Consider the following 27,981-nt stretch of genomic DNA (forward strand, 5'->3'; position numbering starts at 1 on the left):
CTTGCTTCCATGCTTTTTAGCGTGATGTTTTCAGCCATGTTGTCAAATGCTTTCAATGAGGATGAACATGGAAGCAAGGTCAGCTACTGCACTGATAGTAAATTCTTCAATTTGAAAAGGCTACAAGCCAAGACCAAAGTGGAGGGAGTGTGGGTGCTGCATTTTCTGTTTGTGGATGATTGTGCTCTCAGTGCAGCCTTGGAAGATGAGACACAACAAAGTATGGATCAATTCTCTACTGCTTGTGCTGATTTTGGCCTCACAATGAACATCAAGAAAACATGGGTGCTCCATCAGCCACCACCAGACCATCCTATGTGGAACCATCCCAGGGAATGAACGCATTGCTAATGAGGCTGCCAGAGCTAGCTCAGTGTTTGGGAGGCTCTGAAGGAGGGTGCAGGAGAGAAGAGGCATTAGCCTGACTACCAAATGGAAGGTCATTGTTGTATGCTTGGAAAACCTGGCCAGCCTACCCAGCTCCATACCAGGAAACTATGGTTTCCATTTGAAGTATCTTTGGAAGATTCGGAAGATCACCTGGCAGGATAAGGGACCAGACACTGAGGTCCTTGCCTGAACTGAATTGCCAAGGACTCAAACCCTTTTGCAGAGAGCGCAGCTCTATGGGCTGGGCAAATTGTTCAAATGCAAAACGTACACTTGCCAAAAAGACTATTTTATGGAGAACTCTCACACAGGGCAAGCATTCGCATGGTGGTCAGAAGAAGCCATAGAAGGACACTCTCCAGGTCTCTCTTAAGAACTTTGGAATTAATTGTGTGACATGGGAGACCCTGGCACAGGACCGCTCAGCATGGCGTGCCCACATCAGAGAAGGTGCTGTGCCCTACGTGCAAGGCAGAATTGAAACAGCTCAAAGGAAATGTGCAAATTTAGAGACTGCACCCCAAATGTTCACGGGCACTATTTGTACCTGACCTGTGGGAGAGCATTCCAGGTCAGACACACTGAAACTCGACTCGAGCAGAGTGAGGGCATTTTGGTCCTCTTGGAGCATGAAGGACAACAACCAGCCAGTTCCCAATTTGAAATCAACTATGAGTCTTTCCAATGTTTTAGGGATAATCTTCTTACCTGAGCTCCATCTCAGTCTCCAGGCTCTCTATCTGTTTTGTGACAGAACCATCCAATGGACAATTTTGCAGATCACCAAGTAAATATGTCCGCCTCTGTAGGGAAGGATGGAGGTTAAAGGAGAAGGAGAAAAGAAGCAGTGTCTTGCTCATTTATTTTAGTTCATTGATCAAATGGGTTCAGATGTAAAGCACTTTTGCTAACTTTTTAAAGTTAAAACTTAAAAACTAGCTGTTTTATTATCCATTTTCTGACTTTTTCTTCATTTTCCAGATTGTTTTGATAACTGTTTTGTAACACATTTTAAAATTTGGAGTGAAGGCCATCTTTGCCTTTAGCCCCTCCCAGCCAGATCCCCAGAGGTGGCTTTGGAATAATCTTATCAGTTGACTTTTTTTTCTATAGAAATTTACTTATTTTATCCAGTTCTATAAAGAACCCCTTTGGTACTTTGATTAGTATTGATGCTATCATGTCAACTGCAAATGGGATTTTGACCTCCTCACTTCTAATGCTGATTTGTCTAATAATTGTTTCTTGTATTATTGCCGTTTTAATACATGTCAAATAAAAGCAGGGAAAATAGATGTCCTTGCTTGAGACTCGTTTCTGGTGGGAATAGTTCTGCACTACATATTATGTTCACTCCTGGGCTGTTTTTGATATACTAATAGTGTAGTCTTGTGACTTAGGTTCAAGAAGCAATTTTATTTAGTTTATCATTAGTCTATATCTAAGCCATTTCTAGCTTGGAGACAAAGGTGGAAGAAATAGGTACATTTCCCCCATGCCTTTCAACCTGACCCTGGGCTCCAAGACACTTATCAGAATCCTAAACAAGAAAAGAGTATAATATATTAAAATACAGTTTGGGGTTAACCTTCCAGAACTACTCAGTGCCCTTCCCAATTCACTTCTTCCAGTGATCAATATCTTAACTTTGAATTCAAGGGGATACTGCCTTCGGGTAAGCAGTGGGTCGTGGAGAGGCTATAATTTTAAATTTGGTAAGCATCATTAATCCATTTCAAAGGGAGGCTTTTATTTTTGTTCTTTTCACTTTCTTAAGGGGAAAACCTGGAAAGAGTTTTAGACTGAAGAAATACAGTTTTTGAGAACAACTATGCATGTATAAAATCTAGGAATTTAGGAAAGACAACTCCTAGGACACATAAGATAAATGGTCAAAGGATACGAACAATTTTCAAAAGAGGAAGCACAAATTGTTAATTTACTTGAAACTAGAAAAATCAAGAAATTAAAACCCTTCAGTTTAAACTCCAAAACAGAAAATTTGAAAATAAGAGAGTAACAAAATTGAAAGAAAAAAAGCAAAGATTGACTTAATAAATAAAGCTAGGAGTTGTTAAAAAAAATCAACAAAGTAGATTGGGTAATTTGACATTTAAAAAAATGGAGAGGGAAATTAAGTCATCAGTATGAAAAAGGTAAATTCAGAGCAAATGAATGGGGGAAATCAGCAGAAATTATATTGCCTGAATTATGTCAATAAAACTGACAATACCATAAAAAGGGATGAATATTTGCAAAATTGCTTAGATTAACAGAAGAAATAGAAAATGGTCATAAAGAAATACCTTGACCCAATTTTGGAAAAAAATTGACCAACTCATAAATGAAGTCCCAAAGAAAGAAATGTTAGAACTAGATAAATTTACAAGTGAATTCTATCAAATATTCCAACAAAAATTAATTGTAATAGTACATAAGCAGTTTGAGAAATAGCAAAAGAAGGGGACCTACAAAATACTTCTATGAAACAAAGATGGTCCTGATTTCTAAACAAGGGAGTCAACATGGAGAAAGAAAACCATAGACTAATTAATATCCCTAATCAAGACTAGTGTAAAACTTTTAAATGTTAACAAAGAGATTACAGCAATATGTCAAGAGAGATTACATACTCTGAGCAGGCTGGATTTATACCAGGATTGCAGGAAAACTATCAGTGATGGAACATATTTAACAATAGCTGCAGATACAAGACTCACTCATTTAAAAAAAACCCACAGGGATGAACATAGCTTTTCTTAATATGACAAACAGTGAAGAGCCGACGAGAGCAGGGTAAGGCAAGGATGGCCATTCACAGCAAGTGAAGTTAGGGGAAAACTGAAGAACCCTAGAGAATCAACTAAAAACAATTAAATAATTTAAAACCAAGTTGCAGGATATAAAACAAATATGTCAATTATTGACATTTCTGCACATTTCTAATAAAACCCAGCAGGAAGAGATGGAAAGAAGAATTTAATTTAATAACTACAGAATATATAAAATACCTGGGAATCTACCTGCCAAGACACACACGGGAATTATCTGAACACAACTATAAAACACTTTTTATACAAATAAAGAATTAAATAATCGATGAAATATTCTTCCTGGATAGGCTAGCCAAATCAACATAATCAGATGACCGTACTCCCTAAATTAATTTGCTTATTTAGGATCAGGCCAATTAAACTACCAAAAGATTACTTTATAGAGTTAGAAAAAATAAGAAGATTCATCTGGAAGGAAAAAAAAAAGTAAGGACTCTCAAGGGAAATAATGAAAAAAGTGAGAAGGAAGGAGATTTTAGAAGTCAGGACCTGACAAAAATCTTTATTACAAAGCAGAAATCATCAAAATGCATTGGGAATAGTTAAGAAATAGGTCATTTGGGGAACAGATTCAGAGCCAAACACTCAGAAGCAGACACGCACAGTAACCTGGCATTTGATCAACCCAAAGACTCCAGCTACTATTGCAAAAGGCTGTGTTTGTCCTTCATTGCTGAAGAGGTCCATGGCATTAGGGAGATGATGCCATGACTTGTAGCTGACTTGGCTCAGTGCGGGGGGAGTTGGGGGGGGGGTCAGTGCTCCTATTTCAGGTCACCAGTCCTCCACAGCCATCTGGACCCAGTGGCCAGATATTCATCAGGACCACTGGAGATGGGTATCTGGACACTGGACTATTACAAAACAAAACAAACAACTTCTTAGAAAACTGGACAAGATCCTAGCAGAACTAGGTGTAGGTCTGTATCTCACACCTTATACCAAAATAAGCTCCAAATGGAAACACAAGCAATATAGATTGTGGCATCCAACAAATCAGATCTTTGGAGAAGGGACATAAAGGCCACAGAACACACAATGGCCAGTTTTGATTACATAAAATACACAAACAAAACCAAGACAATTACAATTAGAAGGCAAACATATATTTGCAGCAGGTTTCTCTGATACGGATCTCATTTCTAATATATAGGAACTGATTTGAATTTAGAGTAAAAGAAATTCTCTAATTAGTAACTGGTTGTAGGATACAAACAAGCAATTTTCTAAGGAAGAAATCCAAATGATTGATAGTCATATAAAAATCATTAAAATTAGGGAAATGTAAATGAAAACCAATCTGAGGTCCCACCTCAATGCCATTAGATCAGCAAAGTTGACAAAAAAGGCAAGTGCCATGTTGGAGAGGGAGTGGGGTCATGAATTCGGTGCAGCTATTCTGGAAAGCAATTTTCAACTGTATCCCCCTCCCCCAATTACCCTTCGAGCCAGCTTTACTACCAGGCCTATACCTCAAACAGATGAGGCAAAGAAAAAGGATTCATACATACAAAAACCTTGATGGCTCTTTTGGGGCTCACAAACTAAAGGGGCCCCCATCAGTTGGGCAACGGCTGAATAAATTATGATATACGAATCTAATTCTAATGCAATACTATTGGGCTGTAAGAGATGATTAAGGGGATGGTTTCAGAGAAACCTGGGAATACTTGCATGATTTGATGGACAGCAAAATGAGCAGAACCAGAAAAATTTATTACTATAACAACAGCATTGTAAAGCCAAACAGCTTAGAAAGATTTGTTAAATGAGCAAGCATGATTACAGGGGACTTCAGATGAAACATGCCGCGGAAGGAGACGGCGGCCTGAAGGTACAGACACGGCCAATTCAGGAATTCATTTTGCTTTTCTTTCTTTTTCCACAGTGGGGGAAAAGACAAAGATAGACAGGGGAGAAAATAGCCTGGAAAAAATTAAATGAAAAAACCTAACGTTCAGTATTACTAATAATGAAAGAGATGCAAATTAAGCCAATTTTAGGGTACCCCCTCCCACCAAAAATGCAAAAGTAATGAAAGGCAACAAAACCACTGGCGTGGTTGTGGAGAAACAATGGAATTCATTGCTGCTGGAACTGCAAACTTGCAGAATTTCATTTTTGGAGAGCAATCTGGCATTAAGTTACAAAAAATAATCATACCCTTTGATCTAGTGATTCCATGGCTGGGAATATTCCTTGAAAATATTATCTAAAACAAAATAAGAGCTCTCTGTTCAAGTTTTCATAGCAGCATTATTTGTAGTTACAAGAAAAGGGAAGCAACCTAATGTCCGACAACAGAGGAATAGTAAAAATGATTATGATACATTAACGTAAAGAACACAATAACATATGGAAAACATACAAATACAAAACATATATAGAAATATGGAAAGTCCTTTGTTAAATAATGTAAAACCAGAAGAACAAAGTACAGACTAACTACAACCATATAAGAAAAGAAAAAGAACATTAATGAAGAAAGTCTGAGGCTTATCATGGACGATCGAAAAGTTATGTTGTCTCATGCAGTGAAATTAGTTACTTTCAATACAAATAATTAAAAAGTAAATTTATTTGGTATTGGTATTGTGTATTAAGTTTATGACAACATTTTATTAAAAGAAGAAATTTATGTTAAAACATTTATGGAGTACCATTAGGTTAGATACCCACAGAACACCATAGTTCCTTATCTAGGCTTTAGAGAATTTCAGAATTGGAAGGGTCATTAGCAATCAATTATTCCAATCCACACCTGAAAAAGAATTTTTACTAGAACATCCTCCCAAAGTGATTATCTAGCCTTTGCATAGAGGCCTCTTGTAAGAGGATGCCACAGCCTCCCAGATTACAGTTTTGAATGGCTATAATTGTCAGGAAGTTTCTTCTTATATCAAGATTAAATTTAGTTCTTTGCAGGTTCCACCCATCATTCTTCTGGGGACAAACAAAAGAAGCCTAATCCTTCCTCCAAAACATCGTCTCAAATGCTTGAAAACAATGAATATGTTCTGTCTGAGCCTTTGCTTCTCCAGGCCAGCCATCCCCAACTCTTTCAACTGATCCTTGTATGACAGTAACTCAAAGCCTTTCACCAACCTGTTTGCCCCTCTTTTGGAGGTTTCTCCAGCTTAGCAATCTCCTTTCTAAAATGTGATGCATAGAATTGAATGTAATTCTCTAGAAGAGGACTTACCAATACATAGTACAATGGGCCCATCACCTCCTTATTCCTGAGAGCAAGGCTTCTCAACAAAGCCCAAATTATATTCAATTTCTTGTTGTTCCTATTCATATTGAGCTTGCAGTTTGATAAAATCCCCAGATTGTTTTCAGATGAACCGCCAGTTTAACTATGACTTCCGCATTTTATGAAGCTTTCTTTTTAAAACAATTCTTAATTTTTTCAATGTTATTTATTTTTTAGTAGCCTTTTCATTTTAAATTTTGAGTTCCAAATTCTCTCCTCTCCCACCCACTGAGAAGGCAAGCAATATGGTATCAATTGTACATGTGAAATCATTAAAAAATATTCCATATCAGCCATATTTCAAAAAAAGCAAGAAAAAGAAAGTGAGAAAATTATACTTCAATCTGCATTCAGAGTTCATCAGTTCTCTCTCTGGAAGTGGAGAGCATTTGCTCACCATCAGTCCTTTGGAACCATCTTGGATCATTGTTATTGATCAGAGTTGCCAAGGTCTTTCACAGGTTATCATTATTACAACATTGTTGTTGCTGTGCATAATGATCTCTTGGTTCTTTTCACTTTACTTTGCATCAGTTCATATAGGTCTTTCCATGGTTTTTCTGAAAGCACTCCCTTCACATTTCTTATAGTACAGCAATATTCCATCACAATCATCTGCCACAGCTTGTTCAGCCATTACCCAATTGATGAACATCCCCTTGCTTTCCAATTCCTTTATCTCTTTGGGATACAGACTTAGTAGTGCTGATGGATCCAAGGGTATGCCCAGAATGGTTGGATGAATTCTCTACTCCACCAGCAGTCCATTAGTGTACCTATTTTCCCCTCATCTTCTCTAGCATTTGTCATTTCTAAGAGGTGTTGTTTTAATTTGCATCATTTCCCATTTCTGTCCTTCCCTGCTAAAGCTAATTCCTAAACTCAACGGTAAGAATTCATATTTATGTCTCTAATTTCATCTCATTCTACTAAGCCCAATTTAACAACTGCTATTAACATTTACAAACAGTATTTCATTTGATCCTTACAACAACTTCAGGAGGTAGGTACTATTATCACTCCCGTTTTGCAGGGTTAAGGAAACTGAGGCAAACAGAAGTTAAATGAATTGGCCAGATTCACACAGCTAATGAATGCCTGAGGCCAAATTTGAACCCTGGCCTCCCTGACTTCTGGTCCACTCATCTGCCCATTGTACCATCTAGTTTCTAAAATCTTTCTGGATACTGATTTTGTCATCCAGAGCATTTTCTAATCCTCCTTAATTTGCAGATGGCACAAAGCTAAGAATGATGCCACGCATCCTTTTATCCAAATCACTGATAAAAATGTTAAGCAGAACCAAAATAATCCTGAGGTTTTGCCTCACACCCTGCAAGTTGGCAAAAATGACAAATATTGATAAGTCAATGTTGGAAGGGTTGCGAAGATAGGCACACCAATATGTTGCTGTAGCCAATATGAGCTGTGAAAAGGTTCAAGCATCTGGGAAAGGAATTGGGAATTATGCCAATCAAGTGACAAAAATGTCCATTCCTTTGTACTGTGCATGCATAGTAACAGCAATGTTGTAATAATGATCACCTGTGAAAGACCTTGGCAACTCTGATCAATACAATGATCCAAGATGGTTCCAAAGGACTGATGGTGACATGTATAATTGATACAATATTGTTCTGTTACTGGGTTCATGTCCAAAGGAAGCCACTGAGAAGAAAACGAATACATCAAAAAAATCATAAGTAAATGTAACAAAGTTAGAAGATCAAACAGGAATCAAATGAAGAAATAAGAGAAGACAAACTCCAAACCTACCCCTTTCAGGAGCTAGGAGATGTACCACACAATGGAAAACATTGTACGTGTTTTCAGACTTTTTAAATGTTTTGATCAGTTTTGCTGTCTTTTTTTCCCTCACTAAAAAAAAACAACCAAAAAACTTTTTTGTCATGTGAGATGGCTCTCTGGGAGCAGGAGGGATATATGGGATAACTGTGGTGATGTGAAAAACAAAATGAGTTTGGATTTGACCATTCAACTAGCTCTGAATTCATCTAACTATACAATCATATAGGACTCATCTCTCCATCTTTTCCACATACAGCATGAAATGCTTTGCTAAAATCTAGGGAAAATGTTTCTACAACATTTTCTGGGTATATCTACCTAGCAGTGATATCTCAAAGTCAGAAGACATAGATGTATTAGTTTCTTTTCTCACATAATCCCCAACTCTTTTCCAGAATGCTTGGCGCTCCAGACTTCGTCAACATATTAGTGCATCTGTTTTCACATAATTCTTCCAACATCAACTATTTCTGGCTTTTGTTATTCTTGCCAATTTGCTCAACATAAGATGAAAAAGACTATTGCCCCAACTACTTTATATTCTTGCTTTTATCGAACACTGTGCTAACACTAAGACTGGCTATTTCCAATTGTTACTTATCTAGTCTATTTCACTGAGCTACTTTTCAGTTTTTTCACCATAACCAAAGTTTTCATGACTACTGATTTATAATTGAGGTCGAGAAATGCTGTTCTTGCATTACTATGCTTTTTCTACCATTACTTGCTACGAGATTTTTGATCTTTTATTCTTTCAGATGAAGTTTGTTTGTCTGGCTCTATTTAGAAATTCTATGGTAATTTGACTGATTTAGAACTAAATGTGTGAATTAATTTAGATCAATATCATTATCTTTATTAAATTGGCATAGCCCAATTATAAACAACAACTATGCCTCCAATTATTTAAGTCATCCTTTACTTCTATAAAGATGTTTTGTGATTATACCAATGTAAGTCCCAAGTTTGTCTTAGGTTGGCTTCTAGATATTTTATGCATTTGAGGGCTATTTTGAATGGAAAGAAAAAATCATTTCCTCTTGAGTTTTGTCATAAAACTGCTGATTTTGGTTACAGAAATGAGATACAGAGATGTCAGATTTTTCGTGAACTTATTTTATATCCTGATACTTCATTGAATCTTCTGTCTCAGCCTCTTTGATCCGAGTTTTCTAAATAAACCATCATTATCATTGGCAAAATGGGATAATTTTGTCTCATTTTGGATTGATCATATTTTGTCAATTTATTTCTCTTGTCTTATTGCTAGCAATTCTCTGTCAAATATTGGTGGCTTTCCTTCTGCATTTATTAGGAAAGCTTATAGTAATTTCCCATTGCAAATAATAGTTAAAAAAAAACCACCACACATTAAAAATGGCCCTTTATGCCTTTGCTTTTAAGGGTTTCTAGCATAAATGAGATTTTGTCAAAATCTTTTAATCTTTTTTATACTTACTAATATGTGGTTTTACTTGTTATACTCCCCCCACCCCAATGAATACACACACACACACACACACACACACACACACCACACACAGAATATCTTGATTGTTTTTTTTTCAATATTGAATCATCTTGGTAAAAATCCAATTTGGTCATAGTGAATAATTTTTTAAAAATAGAATTTTATAGTCTTTTCCTAGGATTTTATGTTATTATACCTGCTTTGATCCTTCACTTTCTTCCAATGTTACTTAAAAACCTTCTGTTGTCCTTGGCCTTTTCATCATTCTGAACATTTAGCAGTCTTCACACTATTATTCAGCAAAGTACAATGCTCTCTTCTGTCATTCAACTTCTCAGTTTCCCTTATTAACCTCTTCACTACACACCCTTTTAACATAAAAGATAGCTGGCTGGTTCTCTATGCAGTCATATTAGTCTCTTCAGGCAACATATATTTTTCCTCCTCAATGGAACTGTTTTCTTTTGAGCCTTCAGAATTTCATTCTGGAGTGCTTGATCCTTTCTAGGCTGATTTTGCCTGAAGAACCACAACCCTACCCTCTGAACCCTTTGAAATCTGCTCTCTTAAGCTCTGGGTACATGTTGGCCTTTGCATGCCTTTCTTTTCTAACACAAACTGTAATGGGAAGTTAGTGCTTCCTCCCAAGGAAATAGCAAACAGTTCCTCCCTGTTGGGCAAGTCTACCAGGGCAATTGAAGTTCTTTGCTGCTCTGGCTTTTGGCAGAGGGAGATATCTGGATAATTTAAGTCCCCCATTACGACTCTAGGATGTCTCTATGCCCAGCTTGTGATGTTTCCTGAATTCTTCTCTCTCATTTCTACCCAGGTGGTTTATATACAGTACACACTAATGACAAAATAGATTATGCTTTTTCTTTCCATTGATCTTCACCCACACACTTTCCGCTGTTGCCCATTATGGTTTGTGGACTTCTGTGCAAAATCAAAACCATCCCCCTTCTGTTTTTGCCTCTCCCATTTCTTCTGAATATGGAAAATCTATCCAGAAGCACATCTGAGTCTGGGGTCTCACCCTACCAATTTCAGTGTTGTCTATGAGGCCAAATCTGTGTCCTGGTTTATCTTGCTTATTGCCTGCACTCTGGGTATTTGTGTACACAGACGTTTGAAACCAAGTAAAGTAGCAACCTAAGGAAAAAGATTCTCTTGAGCATGAAGAGATGGCAGAATTTTGCTCATGGGTGCTCACCTGGAGTTTGGGAGGTGGGTTTTCTCCAGCATCTTTCTTCTGTTTGAGCTGAACAAGTTCCTGAGCTAGGATCTTTCTGTCTTCAAGAAGGTCATTTAGATGGCGTTGGGCTTCTTCAGTACTGACCATAACTTCTACTTCATTTGCAAGCCAATTCTAGAAGAAAGAGACAAGTAAAACACCATGGAGGTATGTGTCAGAGATATGAGAACAGAGATTATACAGGCTGTGACAATTTCATCAATCACCAAGTAGCAACATCCTATTTCTGCCTATAGCTAAAAAAATGTGATATAACATAAAGTCGTTAGCTATAATACCCTAAAGGGCTATGGGATATGTCTGAGAAGTCATAAAAAAATATGTTATTGGGGCGGCTAGCTGGTGCAGTGAACAGAGCACCGACCCTGTAGTCAGGAGGACCTGAGTTCAAATCCAGACTCAGACACTTAACACAAAAACTAGCCATATGATCCTGGGCAAGTCACTTAACCCCAATTGCCCTCCAAAAAGCAAAAAAAATAAAAATCTGTTATTTCTCCATTTCATCCACCAAATGCATTTCACCACCTCTCCCTTAACTACAACAAGGGGACTTCAACATACCTTTGGAGCCCCCTCAAACACCCTAGCTGCTCAGTTCTTCAACTTCAACTCCCATGATCCTTTCCCTCTACACACCACCCACATGTAGGGATAGTCATGGTTTTGATCTGCCTTCAAATATGCCATTATCTTTCAAATACTTTCACTAGATTATATCATGCCATGAAGATATCATTTTTTTCTCTTTTAATATTCTACTCATGAATTTCTATCACCTTCTACCTCTTTTGTACACTAATTTATTCTATTAAGCCTCCTTTCTTTTTTTTTTTTTGCTTTTTGGAGGGCAATTGGGGTTGAGTGACTTGGCCAAGGTCACATGGCTACTTTTTTTGTGTTAAGTGTCTGAGGCCAGATCCGAACCCAGGTCCTCCTGACTCCAGGGCTGGTGCTATATTCACTTTGCCACCTAGCCACCCCTGCCTCCTTTCTCTTTCTTCTCTTCAAACTCTCCAAACAGAACCAATTGACTCCCAGGCCCTCAGTATGCCTTCCTTAACTCCCCAAATAACTGAGGGCATTAAGGTTCCAAAGGGACATAACTCTTCTCCCTCTACTAGTGTTAGCACTGCTACCATCATGCAGCTCCTTCTAATTCATCAAAAGCCCTTCCTAATCCGGCCCCAGCCCCCCATCCCAGGCTTATTGCCCATTACCTGCCATTCATGCACTCAATGTGCCAAACTGGCCTAGTTACACTTCTTCATGTACTGCCTACTGGGTCCTCCTTAACTTTGTTTCCCAGAATTCTAGTGCTACTCCTTCCTTAAGGTCTAGCTTGATCTTCCCAGTCATTAATGTCCCTCTTTTCCCAGAAAGTCCTTTTTCCCTCTGTTCATGGTGTGTCCCCCCAGTAGAAAGTAAACTCCTTGAGGTCCTTAATGAACAACAATGTCACTTGTTCCCTGCTGCTTCTCCAATAAAGCCCACGTTTAGCCTGGTCTGAGCTGTGGCCTCTGTGCCCAATGCCTGCCACGTCCTTCCTGCGCCTCTCTGGATCCTACTGCCTCTTCCAGGAGGCCTGCCTTGATTCTCAGGAGGCAATGCTTTCTCTTCCATAACCAAGCACACTGAGCATCACCCAGTAGAAGGAGGAGCGCTATCTTGATGTGCCTTTTACAAAGATTATTTCGCTGATCCTACATCCTTGGATATACATGCTGTTGTTATTCCCATTTTACAGTCAAGGAAATTAAGGGCAAACAGAAGTAACATGACATGCCCAGAGTCACAGAGCTAGTAAGTGTCTGAGGCCAGATCTGAAGTCCAGGCCCAGTGTGCCACCCATTGTGGCACTGCCCAGTGGCCTCATATCCCCAGTGCCTATCACAGAGTAAAGACTTAAAAATGTTTGCTGAATTCATCGAGTTACTAGGTCAAAGTCCTTCATATCTTTGGGGGGTATAGTTTCCCGGGGGGGGGGGGGGATCATTATTTTGAAATCTCTAAACAATCAATCAATAAACATCCATTAAGCACGTACTATGTTCCAGGCATTGTGCTAAATTCTGGGGATACAAAAACAAGCAAAAGGCAGTCTCTGTCCTCAAAGGGTTTCCAATCTCATGTGTCCTTTGAAGTCCAAGCAGTCATTTCTCACTCTGTCCCCACATCCGTCTGCCCGGTCCCTTCGCCCATCCCCACATCACGTCTGTCTGCCTGGTCCCTTCGCCCGTCCCCTGTTCCATCTGCCAGTCCCTTCACCCATCCCCACGTCTGTCTGCCTGATCCCTTCACCCGTCCCCAAGCTCATTTGCTTGGTACCTTCACTCGAACTGCAGTTCCTTCCATCCCTCGGCTCTGGCTCTCTTTCCGCTTATCTGCAGCCTCCCGCTGTTTCTGGAGGGCGTCCCTGAGGCGCTTGTTGGCAGCTGCTGCCTAAATGGCACACGTTTGTTGGCTTGAGGAGGAGTGAGGAGCAAGCGTTCCCATACCAGTAAAAGCAAAGACAAATCTCTGGGTTCTGAGTCACACGGAAACTAGCTCTACTGGCACATCACTAGTGAATTGCTACTATTCTGAACCCAGAAGAGGAACAAATATCAAGGAACAGCCTCAGGCCTCATCCACGGAGAAGAACGTTTCAAGCATAGATTGAAAAAACCCTCAGTGACAGTTTCTTCAGCACCTAGTACTTCCATTAGCAGTACAGTCCCCTCTTCCTCTTCCATCAGGGTTCTAGATCTCCACTTTAGGTGACATGAATAGAGTCAGGATGAGGCAGCCCAGGGAAAAGGGTTAAGAATGGTTCTCTAATTCCTCAGTTAGAAAAAGAATGTGCGTATGTCAGCCAGAAGACCAGATTGGATGTAGCAATCTAGAACAGGACATGAATTTCTCACCTCCTCAGTTTTCCGTCTGAGGACACTGGATTGTTTCTGGAAGTCCTTTTCAAGCTTTAGGAGTTCATACTGCCTCTTACGATCCTGAGAAGAGAAAAGTTTTAGTTCAGAACACACTCCCTCCCTGCACATTTCCAACATAAGACCAAAGGAAACCATTCTTCAGCTGACAGCGAAACAGACTAGTTAAGACAGATATTGATAGCTCTATCATGTCTATGTGCCTCTCTGATCAGAGAGGCATCAAACAGTACGAGTGAAAACACTACAGGATGTTAGATGAAGACCTAACTATTCCTTTGGTCCCAGCCAGGAAGAATTCTCCTCTTCTTGGGAATTCCTTCTTTAACTTGTCTCTATCTCACACAGCATTTGCACATTTACTTTTTCTTACACTTACTCTTCTTGTATGGTTAGCACTGTTATGTCCCACCTCTCCATGAAGATTAGAGATTCTTGGAGGGAAGCTACCGTGACCTAATATTACCACTGCACATTTCCATAGCCCTGTAAATCCTACAAGGTGTTTCCATAAACATTATGCCATTTATGTCACAACAATCTTAATATGCAGATGAGCTAGTAATTATTATCTCCATTTTGTAGATAAGGAAACAACCTCAAAAAGGTGAAGGGACACGCTCAAGGTCATACGACTAGTTAGTGGTAAAACTGGGACAAGACTTCACGTACTGACTCCCCAAACCAGAGCTCCACTAGATCAGGTTGGCTTGATTAGAATCTTGCACATAGTAGGTGCACAACAAACATTTGCTGAATGTTTTAATTTCTAGGGACACTACCTATTTCAGGAGAAACTATAAATAATTCCTGTGAGGAAGCCAAGTCAAAGGCTCTTAAGGAATCAGGAGGAAACTCACTCGTTCTTTAAGCTGAATTACTTCCTTGTCTTTTTGTTGCTTCCAATGTCTAAATTTTTCAGAATCTTCTTTCATCTGACGCATTAGCTGCACTCTTTGGCTTTTCATCAACTACAGGAAAAAAAAATAAGGATTAGTCACTTGTCTCTGAGCCCACGTGCAAATGAATAACCTCCCCACCAACATTTGAATTTGGTTGTGGCTACAATCTAATTCTGCTCCTGACTGGGATTTCCAAGCAGAGATTAAATGAGACACTTTAGAAACCAGCAAACATTTCATCCCCTTTGAGTCTAGGATTCTACTATTATATGTGCCAAGGAGTTCAATGGTAAAAAGAAATGTCCTGGGGCAGCTAGATGACACAGTGAACAGAGCACCGGCCCTGGAGTCGGGAGGACCTCAGTTTAAATCTGACCTCAGACACTTGACACTTACTAGCTGTGTTACCTTGGGCAAGTCACTTAATCCCAATTGCCTTGCCTTCCCCCCTCAAAAAAAACCAAAGGTCCCAAAATATATCAAAATATTCACAGCAGCACATTTTGTAGTAGCAAAGATCTAGAAATAAAGTACATGCCCATCAATTGGGGAATGGCTAAACAAGTTGTGTACATGAATGCCATGGGATATTACTGTGCCATGAGTAAGGCTCAATATATAATACAGGGCACATGGCAAGTTATATATGAGCTGAGTGAAGTGAGCTAGCCCACAGGACAGCTACAATGTAAGTGAAAAGGACTCCTCCTCCCTCATTTCTTTGCTGTTCATGTTGGATGACATCTTGGTCAGTTTCATGTAACTGCTCAAGCTCCCTCCCACCCCCCCTTCTTTTTTATTCTCTCTTGTAAGGGTTGGTTTATTGACTGGGATACATTATATAATGAAAGTGATATAAAAACAAAACCCACAAATGGAGATACAAGTCAAATTGGGGCTTTGGATTTTGAAGCATATGACATGATGCATGTGACAGTGGTGTCAGGAAATTTCTACTGAATTTCAATGTCTAAACAATTTTCCAGTCCATTCTACTGACAATGACTTCCAAGGGATTCTATAGAGACAATGCAGTTAGCTACACATGCTGAAACCTGATAGTTGGGGAAGAATAATCCTTCCAGTGTGAGCAAGGTGACATTAAGAACAGACTTGTTGAGGGTAAGGAGTCAGGATGTCACCACTGAATTTGGAGAGGTTATCGAAGGAAGAACTTTACTAGAGGTGAAAGTAGGCCAATAGCAGTTACCCTCAGTATCCTCTAATGCAGACATTCTGAGTCCTTCCTGGCACCCCTCTAACTAGAGAACACCCAGAGGGCCCAAATCCAGGCAGAAGCAGTGGTCAAAAACTCCAACATCTTTTGTTTTGACATCATCTAAATTACCCCTTATACAATACCCCCACTTGCTAAAAATCCATCCAATACAAAAAACATTTTTTTGAGAAAAAAAAAGGAAGAAGAGAAAATCCCTCAGCAAAACTGAACTGTGTGTGTGTGTGCACACACACACACACACACACCTGTCTTCTTATTGCTGATAATTCTGCACCCTTCACTTTCCATTGTCTTTCTGTTTTTCGTTGCATTTACATTATTGTACTCATGGTATCTATGGGTTTCCTGACTTTGCTTACTTACCCCTGCTCATCTAAGTCTTTTGATGCTTTTTCATCATTTCTTATACCACAGGAATATTCCATCACATTAATGTATCCCATTTTGTTTTGTCAGTCTGTAATCAATAGGCAGTGAATCTTTTTTCCAATTCTTGGTTACAACAAGATAGCACTGCTATATGTATTCTAGTATTTATGGGGCCCTAATGAGTGGAATGTTGGGGGCAAAGCAAGGATTGTTCGTTACCCGGATCTCCTGGTTAAGTTTCGAGACTGTGTGCTCTGTGGATTCTTTTAACTTAAGAAGCTTCGATTGCTCACTCAACTTTTTTTTCAGGTCAATAATTTGCCCTTCCAGCTCCTGGAGCCGTTTTCGGCGACGCTCACTCAACCTGTATAAAGGAGCAGTAAGATCAGAGTTCAACCCCAATGTCAAATGCTTCGGTACTAGACTCAGTGACCTGACCCTGGTGCTCAGCAGTAGGCATAGGAGAGATCATACACCCTCCTCTAGCCTAGTCTGAAGAATTTTCTTGCATAATGGATGCCTGATAAATCCTTGCATTCATCTGTCTGAGTATATAAAGAGACAACAATCAACTCCACTTCACCCTCTACCACATTCTAGAAAACAATTTAACCTTAGATTTGCCAGAAGCAATGTATCTATTTTCTAAGTCTGCAAAGGAAATCAGATGGCACAAATAGCTGCCATGTCAAGTAAAGGGAAGGTGGGATAAACTACTCTTTAGTATTATGTGTAACTGACTGATGCATGGCTGAGGAAGTCTCCTGTAGCAGTGGATTCATTCCAAAGCTCTATTACCATTATTCCATGGAAAGAAAACTCCCACAGTTCACAAATCTCAACTAACTCAGAGACTCCCTCAATCATTCCCGATGCTCCCTCTTACAGACTGCCAATGCAATCACTGTCTACAAAAAAGCTGCCTCTTCAATTGCCTTTGGTGGTTATTTAAAATGCCTGTGAAGGGAAAGATGTTGAGAAATCAAATTGTGATGGGAAGACAGAACTCTATACATTTTGGGAAGCAATGCTAGAGAAGAAATAGAGATCTCCAGAAGTACTTTCCCTCTTTTATAGATTTATACAATGGAACAATTTGTAGAAAGGGAAATTTTGGGCCTGTCAGTAAAGTGCTTCTTGTCTGGGCAGCTGGAGAAGAAAGTCATGCTCAGGTCCAGGTTACACTAGGTGACTACCTACTAAGGCCCTTCCAACTCTGAAGTTCTGTGTGTTTGTGTCTTGTCTTTCCAATGCAAGGTCCTCAAGTGAGCACCGGGCCCCACCAAGCCCAACATGCACCTCAACACAACTAAGGATTTGGACCTTACCGGGCTTGGTTGACATCCTTCTTGGCTGAATTAAGTAAAAGGATCAAGTCTTCCTTTTCCTTTTGTAGACTGACAACTTGCAATTCAAGGTTATTCATGTTATCCTAGAAGGGTTATGGGTGAGAGACAAAGAAACCATTTACCAGGAACCAAGAAAATCTTCTCTGTCTCAAGTCTCAGGTGGCCCCATTTACTGATCTCCCACAAATTATGTCAACATGGGAGGGGGGCAGAGCCAAAATGGTGGCATAGAAGCAGAGAAACTCCCTGAGGTCCCCCCATAACCACCTCAAATACCTATAAAAAATGACTCTGTCTAAACAAACTTTACGGCTATACAACCCACAAACTGACAGAGAGAAACAAATCTCCTGTTGAAGACAGCCCAGCAGGCAGACAGGAAAGGTTCATCGCAGCCTGCTGGGAGCAGAGGGCAGCTCTGAGTGAGCCTGCAGTTTTAGCCTCAGGGCAGCCTGACCAGCCACAGCTAGAGGGACATCGGGAGAGTAGGTCACCACCAGCTGTGGTGGTATCCAGAAATATCAACCCATAAATGCCAAAGACAAAGTGAGAGGTCAGTGCAGACTTTAGGAACAGGGAGTCCAGGAGTGCGGTCTGGCCTCTGTCCCCAGAGGGAGAAGTGGCTGAGGCACGGCATTGGAGGGTCAAGAAGGGAAACAGGAAGGAGATGGCCTGTAGGCAAGAGCCAGGAGGTTCAAGCTGCCCCCAGGATCTGTTCAAGAAAAAACAATGGGGGGGGGGGGCAAAGCAAAGATGGTAGAGTAGAAGGAGGACACTGCTCCAGCTTCCACCTTCCCCAGGCTCCAGCTTCCACCTTCCCCAATCCATGTAAAAAGGGGACTCTAAACAAACTTTGGAGCTGCAGAACCCACAAAATGACACAGAGAAGCTAACCTCCTGCTGAGGACAGCCCGGCAGGAATCATCCAGCGCAGAGCTCTGGGAGCCAAGCCCAGCCCCACACTGAGGCTTTATAGCCCCAGGGCGGGCCTGACCAGCCACCACCACAGGGACTCCAGATCAGCAGCAGCTGTGGCCGCTTCCAGATTTATCAACACATAGATGCGAAGGACAAAGTGAGAGGTCAGTGCGATCTAGACTTTGGGACCCAGTAAGTGGCTTTTACCCCCGGGGCGAGAAGCCGCTGAGACTTCAGCACAGCCAGCCAGCCCCTCGTGGCAGCTTCAGCTCCTGGCCTGCAGAGTGTAGGGGGACCAAGCACCAGTCTGAGGGGTAATCGCTCTTGCTTTAACTTGCTTGGATTTCAATTGCTGTCTAGGGTGGAGGTCCTGGGGTGCATGACCAGGTGCCAGAGTGTGTGGAGGCTTCAGAGAGGGCACTCCACTAATACCTCTGGAAGCTGTGAAAACCCCAGCGTTTGGTACAAAGCTCCCCTGTCTGGTAGCAGAGTCCTACTGTGGCAAAAAGCCCAGGGGTCAAGTAATTCAGTGGCAACATGAACAAGCAAAGGAAGCAAAGTAAGCTCAGCAATCCGACTTTGCACTCCTATTTTGGGGACAAAAAGGATCAAAGCATGGAGCAGAAGGAAGACAATGAAGTCAGAACTCCTGCACCAAAAGCTTCTAAGAAAAACATGAGCTGGTTACAGGCCATAGAGGACCTTAAGAAGGATTTCGAAAACCAAATAAGAGAAGTGGAGGAAAAATTGGGAAGAGAAATGAGAACAATGCAAGAAAAAACCAAAATGAGAGTCAACAGCCTGACTGAGGAAAATAATACCTTAAAAAATAGATTGATAGAGAGAGCAGATTGGGGGTAGGGGTATTCAGTGGGATCACTGTTTTGAGGTGGTGGGTAGGGGAAAGATGGGGAGAAAATGTGTAACTCAAAATCTTGTGGAAACGAATGATGTAAACTAAAAATAAACATAAAATTTAATTTTAAAAAATTATGTCAATATGAAACCACTAGTGAGAAAGGTTTTTGGTGATATAAAAGTCAGAGAATGAAAATAATTCTATAATAGCACTTCCAGTTCTGCATACATTTAATAAAAAGATTATAGGTAGTTTGGCAGTTTCCAGAATTGGTAAAACCCAATGAACAGATTCCTTCCTGTTTCTTTCAATCTAAGACAGATGAAAGGAAGTTGGCTAACATTGCTTGTCAGTTAAAATTAGATTCAGGGTAAGAGTCGGCTTTGAATGGACAGAAAGAGCCAGAGACAAATTAGTACCAAAAATCCTTCTTATAGAGACTACAGCACTATTTTCCAACTAATATGCTTTTATTGAATAGTTTTTTTTTTTAAATCAGACTTCTTGGAGTCTCAAGATAGCAGAGCAGAAAAGCCCAGCTGCACTTTATCCCACTTAATCTTCATAACAATCTTGGGAGGCAGGCACTGTTATTATTTCTATTTTACAGATGAGGAAAATGGGGCTGACAGAGGTGAAGTGACTTGCCCAAGGTCACACAGCTTCTAAGTGTCTGAGGCAGGACTTTCTGCCTCCAAGTCTAGCAGCCCACCCACCAGACCACCTAGCTGCCCAAGTACATTTTGCTATACAAGGTCTGAACATCCCAAAAGCCTGAAACAAGTCTGCTGGCCCAAGGTAAGGGGTATAGCAAGCAAAGCCCAGCCCTGGGATGTGCTCAAGGAAGCCTGCTACCATACATAGGGCCTGATACTGTGCTTGGGTGAGGAGACAGGAACACGGGCCTGGGCTATTCTGACCAGAACTGAGGCTCAGCTGGTGCTCAGAATCAGAATGGCCACTACGCATATGGCACCATGCATATGGCGGGCTGGCCAGCAGCTCCAGAGGTACTAGAGAACATGGCTGCTCATTCCCCCGACCCCAGATAATAGAGATCAATAAAGGAGGGGGCCAGCATTCCTTCAAGTGCATAGAATGGTGTCCTGACACAAAGTTCCAATTTAGGAAGCAAGGCTGGAAAGAACGAATAGACAAAAGAAATCACTGACAATAGACAAGTTGAATGGAACCAAGGATGCTCACCAATAAGTCAAGAAACATTTATTTAGTAGGTGCCTAGCATGCTAAGCACTAGGGATCGAGAAAGGCAGAAACTTAAGCACTGGTCTCAAGAAGCTTATACCTAATGGGGGAGAAAACATGCCAACAATCACATGTGAATGAGACACATACAAGATAAATCAGGTGGGAATCAGCAGAGGGGAAGGGCCAGGAGTAAGGCAGGTTGGGAGGGGCTTCCTGAAGAAGGCAGGATTTTAGCTATGGTGTGAAGGAAGTCAGGGAATTTAGAAGGCAGAGCTGAGGAAGGAATAGCAAGGAAAAATAACCTGAATCCAGAGATCCATCTTGGGACATGGCAAATACTCGGGATTTATATTGCTCGACTAGACTTCTTTGTTTCAAGAATTGTGTTTTTCTGGAGTAGGTCAAGATGGCGGAGTAGAAGCACGACCTCCGTGCTGCTCTGGCTCTCACCACCTCCAATCCATGTAAAAGGTGACTCTGAACAAACTTTGGAGCTGCAGAACTCACAAAATGACACAGAGAAGTTAACTTCCTGCTGAGGACAGCCCGGCAGGCATTGAACAGCGCAGTGCTCTGGGAGCTGAGCCCAGCTCCACGCAAGGCTTTAGCCCCAGGGTGGGCCTGACCAGCCGCGGCTGGAGGGACTCCAGATCAGCAGCAGCTGTGGCCGTTTCCAGATTTATCTACACATAGATGTGAAGGACAAAGTCAGAGGTCAGTGTAGTGTGGACTTTGGGACTCAGTAAGTAGGAGTGCGTGGCTTAAAGCCGCTGAGAAGCAGGCACAGCCAGCCAGTGCCACCTGGCAGCTTCAGCTCCTGGCCTGCAGAGTGTAGGGGGACCAAGCACCAGTCTGAGGGGTCATCGCTCTTGCTTTAACCTGCTTGGATCTGGATTGCAGTCTAGGGTGGAGGTCCTGGGGTGTGCGTCCAGCTTGCCAGAGCGTGTGGAGGCCTCAGAGAGGGCACCCATCTAATACCTCCGGCAGCTGAGAAAACCCCAGCGTTTGGGACGAAAGCTCCCCTGTCTGGTGGCAGAGTCCTACTGTGGCAAAAAAGCCCAGGGGTCAAGTGACTGAGGGGCGACATGACCAGGGAAAGGAAACAAAGCAGACAGAAGATTCCAACGTTAGACTCCTATTTTGGGGACAAGGATCAAAGCATGGAAGAGGAGGAAGACAGTGAAGTCTGAATTCCTGCACCAAAAGCTTCAAAGGAAAATACAAGCTGGTTCCAGGCCATAGAGGACCTTAAGAAGCAGATAAGAGAAGTGGAGGAAAAATTGGGAAGAGAAATGAGAACAATGCAAGAAAATTAGGAAATGAAAGGCAAGAGCCTGACTGAGGAAAATAATACCTTAAAAAACAGACTGACTCAAATGGCAAAAGAGGCTCAAAAAGGCAAGGAGGAGAAGAATGCCTTAAAATGTCGAATTTGCCAGATGGAAAAAAGAATCTCCAAAGCTCACTGAGGAGAATCATTGCTTCAGAATTAGATTGGAGCAAATGGAAGCTAATGACTTTATGAGAAATCAAGATGCTGTTAAACAGATCCAAACAAATGAAAGAATAAAAGGCAATGTGAAATATCTCATGGGAAAAACCACTGACCTGGAAAATAGATTCAGGAGAGAAAATTTAAAAATTACTGGACTACCTGAAAGCCATGAACAAAGTAAGAACCTAGAAATCATCCTCCAGGAAGTTCTCAAAGAAAACTGCCCTGATGTTTTAGAATCAGAGGGCAAAATAGAGGTTGAAAGAATCCACCGATCACCTCCTGAAAAAGATCCCAAAAAGAAAACTCCTAGGAATATTATAGCCAGGTTCCAGAAATCCCAGATTAAGGAGAGAATATTACAAGCAGCCAGGAAGAAACAATTTTAATATTGTGGAAACACAATCAGGATAACCCAGGATCTGGCAGCTTCTACACTGAGGGATTGAAGGGCTTGGAATGTGATGTTCCGGAGGTCAAGGGAGCTGGGATTAAAACCAAGAGTCACCTACCCAGCAAAACTGAGGATCATGTTGCAGGGGAAAATATGGTCATTCAGTGGAATAGAGGACTTTCAAGCATTCTTGATGAAAAAAACAAGAGTTGAATAGAAAATTTGACATTCAGATACAAGAAGCAAGAGAAGCATGAGAAGGTAAACAGGGAAAAGAAATCATAAGGAACTTATCAAACTTGAACTATTAACATTCCTACATGGAAAAATGATAATTGTAACTTATGAAACTTTTCTCAGTATGAAAATAATTGAAGGGAATAGAAATATATATGTCTATATCGGAGGGCATATGGGCGCATGAATATATATGTGAATGTGTGTGTATATGTATATAGGTATACATAGATAGAGGGCACAGGATCAATTTAACAGGAAGGGATGATATTTAAAAGGCGAAATAAAGAGGTGAGAGAGGAATATAATGAGAGGAGATGGGGAGAGACAGAATGGGGTAAACTATCTCATATAGAAAAGGCAAGGGAAAATGGTTACCATGGAGGGGAAGAACAGGAAGGCAAAAGGGAATGGGTCAACCTTATTCTCATTGAATTTGGCTTGGGGAGGGAATGAAATACACACTAAATAGGGTATCTCACCCTCCAGGAGAGTAGGGGGGAAAGGGGATGAGAGGGGGGATGATGGAAGGGAGGGCAGGTTGGGGGGGAGGGAAGTTGGAAGCACCCACTTTTGAAAAGGGACGGGATCAAAGCAGAGAATAGAACAAGTGGGAGGTGGGATAGGAGGGAGGGAAATATAGCCAGTCTTTTATGATATATGTACTATGTTAATGTTTTGCATTAGCTACACATGTACAACCTATACTGAACTGCTTATCTTCCCAGTAAGGGTGAGCGACAAGGGAGGAAGGGAATAAATCTGGAATTCAAAGTTTTAAAATCAAATGTTTAAAAATATATATATTATTATTATTATTATTAATACTATTTTATATATAATTGGAAAATAAGATATACAGGCACTGGGGCATAGAGATCCACTGGAAAAGTCGAAGGGGGTATGAGAGAAGATATGGGAGAGAGCAGACTGTAGGAGGGGATATCCTGTGGGACTGCTATTTTGGGGCGGTGGGTAGGGGAAAAATGGAGAGAAAACTTGTAACTCAAAATCTGGCAGAAATGAATGATGTAAATCATAAGTTAATAAAGCATTTGAAAAAGGGAAAAAAAAAGAATTGTGTTTTTCTTTTTGTACGGTGTGTATGGAAAAGGGGAGTGGTTGGTAGGGAGGGGGAGGCTTAACAATTCAGTCACCCCCCCCAAAAAGAAGGATTTTAAAAGATGGACAGAAGAGAGCCAAAGATGAGAAGGAAAAAGAGAAGCTTTGAAAAGAACAGGTTGAACACATGCAATAGAGATTTGAATTTTCAGATATAACCCTTTTCTATTCTATTTTGCATATGAAAACATCCTTTTGGGTGTTCACTAAACTAGGTTAACATTTTAAAATAATCTTGTTAAGTTTCACTGTATAAAAAATATACCATGGCTTATATGGAGACACTGGTCAATAATATATACATGTGTTCTTACACACACACACACACAGTATTTACTTCTACAATTTACTAACAAACTTTTCATTATGAAATGAGAGGAATCATTCAAGTAACTTCATCCTGGACTGCCAGTACTCAGAGTAACTAAGCATGACGCTTTGAAATTCTCATTCACCTTTCCTAAACAAACGTGGAAAGTTAACTATAAACTGGCTCCGGTGTCTTTTCCCTCTCCCTTTTGTAGTTCTTCTTCAAATTGTTGTGAAAGGGCTGCTTGCAACAGAAGGCCACACTGAGGTTGTATCTGTGCTTGAGAGGATGGAAGGAATGAACTGTGCAGGTGAAGCTACTTTTGAAAAGTTTCATGTTTGAGGCTTAAGACGCTTTGATTCTAGGGAAAATACCAGACATGGCCTGAAGCCCCAATCCTCTTCCAAGAAGGGAAGAAGCATGTTGTCTGACTCTCATGGTTGGAAGGCCAAAGCACGTTTATCTCAACCTCAGCCGCTACTACAAAATGGTGGTGGTGGAGGGGGTAGGGAGGAGCAGTGAACATCATTTGGGGCAAAACTTATTTTAACTTTTCTTCTCAAAATGTGTGGGTGGAAATAAAAAAGTAAATTTGGTAGGTCCATAGAGGAGCAAAGGTACAGTGTCTGGGTAGGTAGGAGAGGCCGATTGAACTAGAATATGGCTAGAAGGAATGGAGGAAGACCACAGAGGCAGAATGACCAAGTTCACAGTACGGCAAACTAGAAAGGCTGAACAGAAAAGAGCTGGGCTGGGGGGAGAGGCCAGAGAAATACCACACTGACTCAGAAACAAATATTCTGAAAAAGAATTTAGCCACTGGCAAGAGCCTTGTGAGCCCGACTCCAAGAAAGGAGATTCTTTTTCCGCTTTGTACTATAGCTCAATGTGACTCCAAGAGCAGAAGCTTAGGCCCATCATTAGCAAGGAAAGATTATTCTGCAGAGTGCTGTCAATCTGCAGACACTCTGGAGAGTGAAAATAAATGACAGGGCTGCTGGCCACTAGTATTTTCAAAGTGGAACACTCAGGTTACATTGGGCCAAGTCCCTCATCTTCTGAATCAAGATGCTTTCACAGAGAAGTGTGCTTAAGGAAGGCGAGATGATGGACAGAGTTGAATTTGGGCTCAAGGCCAGAAGAATTTACCTGGTACTGGCACTGAATGGGCTGCAGGTGACTGTCATTCTGAGTCATTTTCCTGGCCAGGGCTTCTTTCAGAGCCAGGGTTTTATTCAACTCTATCAGCTCCTTGGACATCTGAGCCTGGCGCAGAGCGTGCTGGGTGGTGAAGTCAGGACTCGATCTGCTGCTGCTGGGGCTACCTTCCACCGGCTGCAAGAGAATGGAAGCAGGACTTTCAAAAGAAACAGGCCGTTACCTGGTCAGTGCTCTTGGTCATCCCTCAGTTCTGTGAGTGCTCTTACTTTACACACCCTGAATGTCTGCAGTCACAAGCACTAGAATTCCAATGGCTTCTCTGAAGACGCTCAAATTGACCCTTTCTCCCAATGATGGCTGTCTGGGAAACCTGTATCTTGGCTGCCCCTCTTACCTCCCATAGAAATTGTCTTCCTCATTCTCTTACATCCCATCCTTCACAAAAGAGGGCCCCAGAAAGCCCCACACAGGGGGTGTATTGAGGGGTGGCTGGCAGTAGTGCAGGTCAGTTCTTAATAGGTGACAGTTTCTACACCCGCTCAGTAAACTCTTAAAAAGTACTTCTGGAAGTTGCCTTTGGCCTTAGGCAGGAAAACCACCTAAATAAGCAGCCTGATTTGCTGATTGGCTCTGGCATCTAACCTTCCACCCCACCTGGTTTGTTCTCTGTGGCCCCTACCTTTCCCTCATTCTGGTCTCTTACCACAGAGGAGGCTCATCTCATACAAACGTGTCTGTGACCTGAAAGAACCTTCCTTCTGCTTCATCTCTAATCCCTTCTTGCTTGGGCATGATCGCCTAATTTCTCTTTTTTTCTTTTTCTTTTTGGAGGGCAATTGGAGTTAAGTGACTTGCCTAAGGTCACATGGCTATTTTTTGTGTTAAGTGTCTGAGGCTGGATCTGAAGCCAGGTCATCCTGACTCCAGGGCCAGTGCTCTATTCACTGCGCCACCTAGCCACCCCGATTGCCTAATTTCTCATACCTTCATTTCAGCTTCCTGGACTTTTGTGAAACAACATAACAGATGCTGCCTAAAGAGACTTCAGGAAAGTACATGGCACACACAGTACCAGTGTGTGGCTCTTCTAGTCTTGACTGGGTACCGGGTACTAGAGACAAAGCTTTCCCAAATGCTAGGGTGCTCTAAGGATGGGGGAGAAAAGAGATGCTGAGGAGAGGCCCAGGCCAGGAAGTAGCTCGGCTAAAGCTTGTATTTAGCCACAAAAGGGCCAGTTACTCACGGCATCTGGCTCGCTGGGAGCATCGGCAGCTGAATCCATGCACACAGCAGTCTCATCCTGTGAAACAATGCTTCACTTTAGAAAAAGGCTTCTTACTTAAGTCGATACATGTTTTTATAACAGCCATGTAATGTTTTGAAAAATCTACATTAGAAACCCTTTTAATGCATCAAGCACAATGCTGAAGGCATCCACACCCAGCCCATGAGCCCATATCACTTTGGCTGCCATCATTTTTTTTCCATGATGAAAAACTTGGTAGCTTCTGTAAAAATAAGCCCTAGGGCAAGTGCCACGTCTTCTTTTGCCAGAGATGATCCTATTGGACCAGAGTGCCAGCTCGGGCAACTGGCCCTTTCTTTATGTGCTTTACCAGTTGGCTCCCAAACTACAAAGGCTTCAGTTCTAGTCTAGCCTGGGTCCCCTCCTGGCTGTGTGATAATGAGCTAGGTATTTAATTCCTCAGTGTTCTGGGCAATTAATTCCCTTAAGACCACAGGTAAGAGAAGGTACCAAGCTGCACTGGCATGCCAATATGAAAAGAGCTAACATTTACATGGCACTTATAGTGCCAGGCACTGTGCCATGAGTGTTTTCCAATGATCTCATTCAATCCTCACGGCAACCCTGGGAGGTAGGTGTTATGATCCCCATTTTATAGCCGAGGAAACTGAGGTAAACAGAGGTGAAGTAGCTTGCCCAGGGTCAGCCAGCTACTAAGGGTCTGAGGCTAGATTTGAACTCAGGTCTCTCCATGACTCCAGGCCCAGAGTTCTATCCATTGTGCACTGATCTCATGTTAATACCATCACAGGCGTGGTCTCCCCCTTCCCTGCTCCCATATCCCTGTCTTTCATCTATGTTTTATAGTCAGCAAAGCATCATACTCTAGAGAGAGATAGATAAAAACAGCACACATGTTCTTAATTAGAAAATGCTAATGAAGTAAATGTTTCCGTTTCTGTTTGGTACACAGAGAAGGGAAATGGAGGTCACTTCTATTTGGATGAATGAGTTTATATCGAGTTTAAGCACTAGGGTACTTCAGCCTCCATACTGACGCCAACTCAAACACCCTGCCTGCTCAGCTCTTCAGTCTACTGCATTCCCATGAGCCCCTCTGCCTCCCCATCTTAGCTACCTGCTGTCACCTGTAAACATCCTACCTCCAAGTTCTGATCACAATGCTTTGGCATTCCACTTCTCCCTGTGCCTTGCCCCTCCAAACTCT

At 41.5% G+C, this 27,981-nt stretch overlaps 1 protein-coding gene across 2 annotated transcripts in view; it reads right to left on the bottom strand.

Moving 5' to 3' along the window:
- KIF4A (kinesin family member 4A) overlaps window positions 1–27,981 on the bottom strand; it is a 69,643-nt gene that overhangs the window by 10,416 nt on the left and 31,246 nt on the right. For both annotated transcript variants that reach the window (XM_069062440.1, XM_069062442.1), the window contains exons 14-22: window positions 26,751–26,807; window positions 25,496–25,681; window positions 17,782–17,885; window positions 16,673–16,817; window positions 14,803–14,913; window positions 13,922–14,005; window positions 13,344–13,457; window positions 10,974–11,129; window positions 1,099–1,193 (exon numbers count right to left, since the gene is read on the bottom strand). In XM_069062440.1, coding sequence (XP_068918541.1) covers window positions 1,099–1,193; window positions 10,974–11,129; window positions 13,344–13,457; window positions 13,922–14,005; window positions 14,803–14,913; window positions 16,673–16,817; window positions 17,782–17,885; window positions 25,496–25,681; window positions 26,751–26,807 — 1,052 coding nt within the window. The remainder of the gene's footprint in view (window positions 1–1,098; window positions 1,194–10,973; window positions 11,130–13,343; window positions 13,458–13,921; window positions 14,006–14,802; window positions 14,914–16,672; window positions 16,818–17,781; window positions 17,886–25,495; window positions 25,682–26,750; window positions 26,808–27,981) is intronic.

This window comes from Petaurus breviceps, unplaced genomic scaffold, assembly GCF_028583685.1.
Source record: "Petaurus breviceps papuanus isolate PSGF00001 unplaced genomic scaffold, PetGlider_PUasm1.0 90451, whole genome shotgun sequence".
Classification (NCBI taxonomy): domain Eukaryota; kingdom Metazoa; phylum Chordata; class Mammalia; order Diprotodontia; family Petauridae; genus Petaurus; species Petaurus breviceps.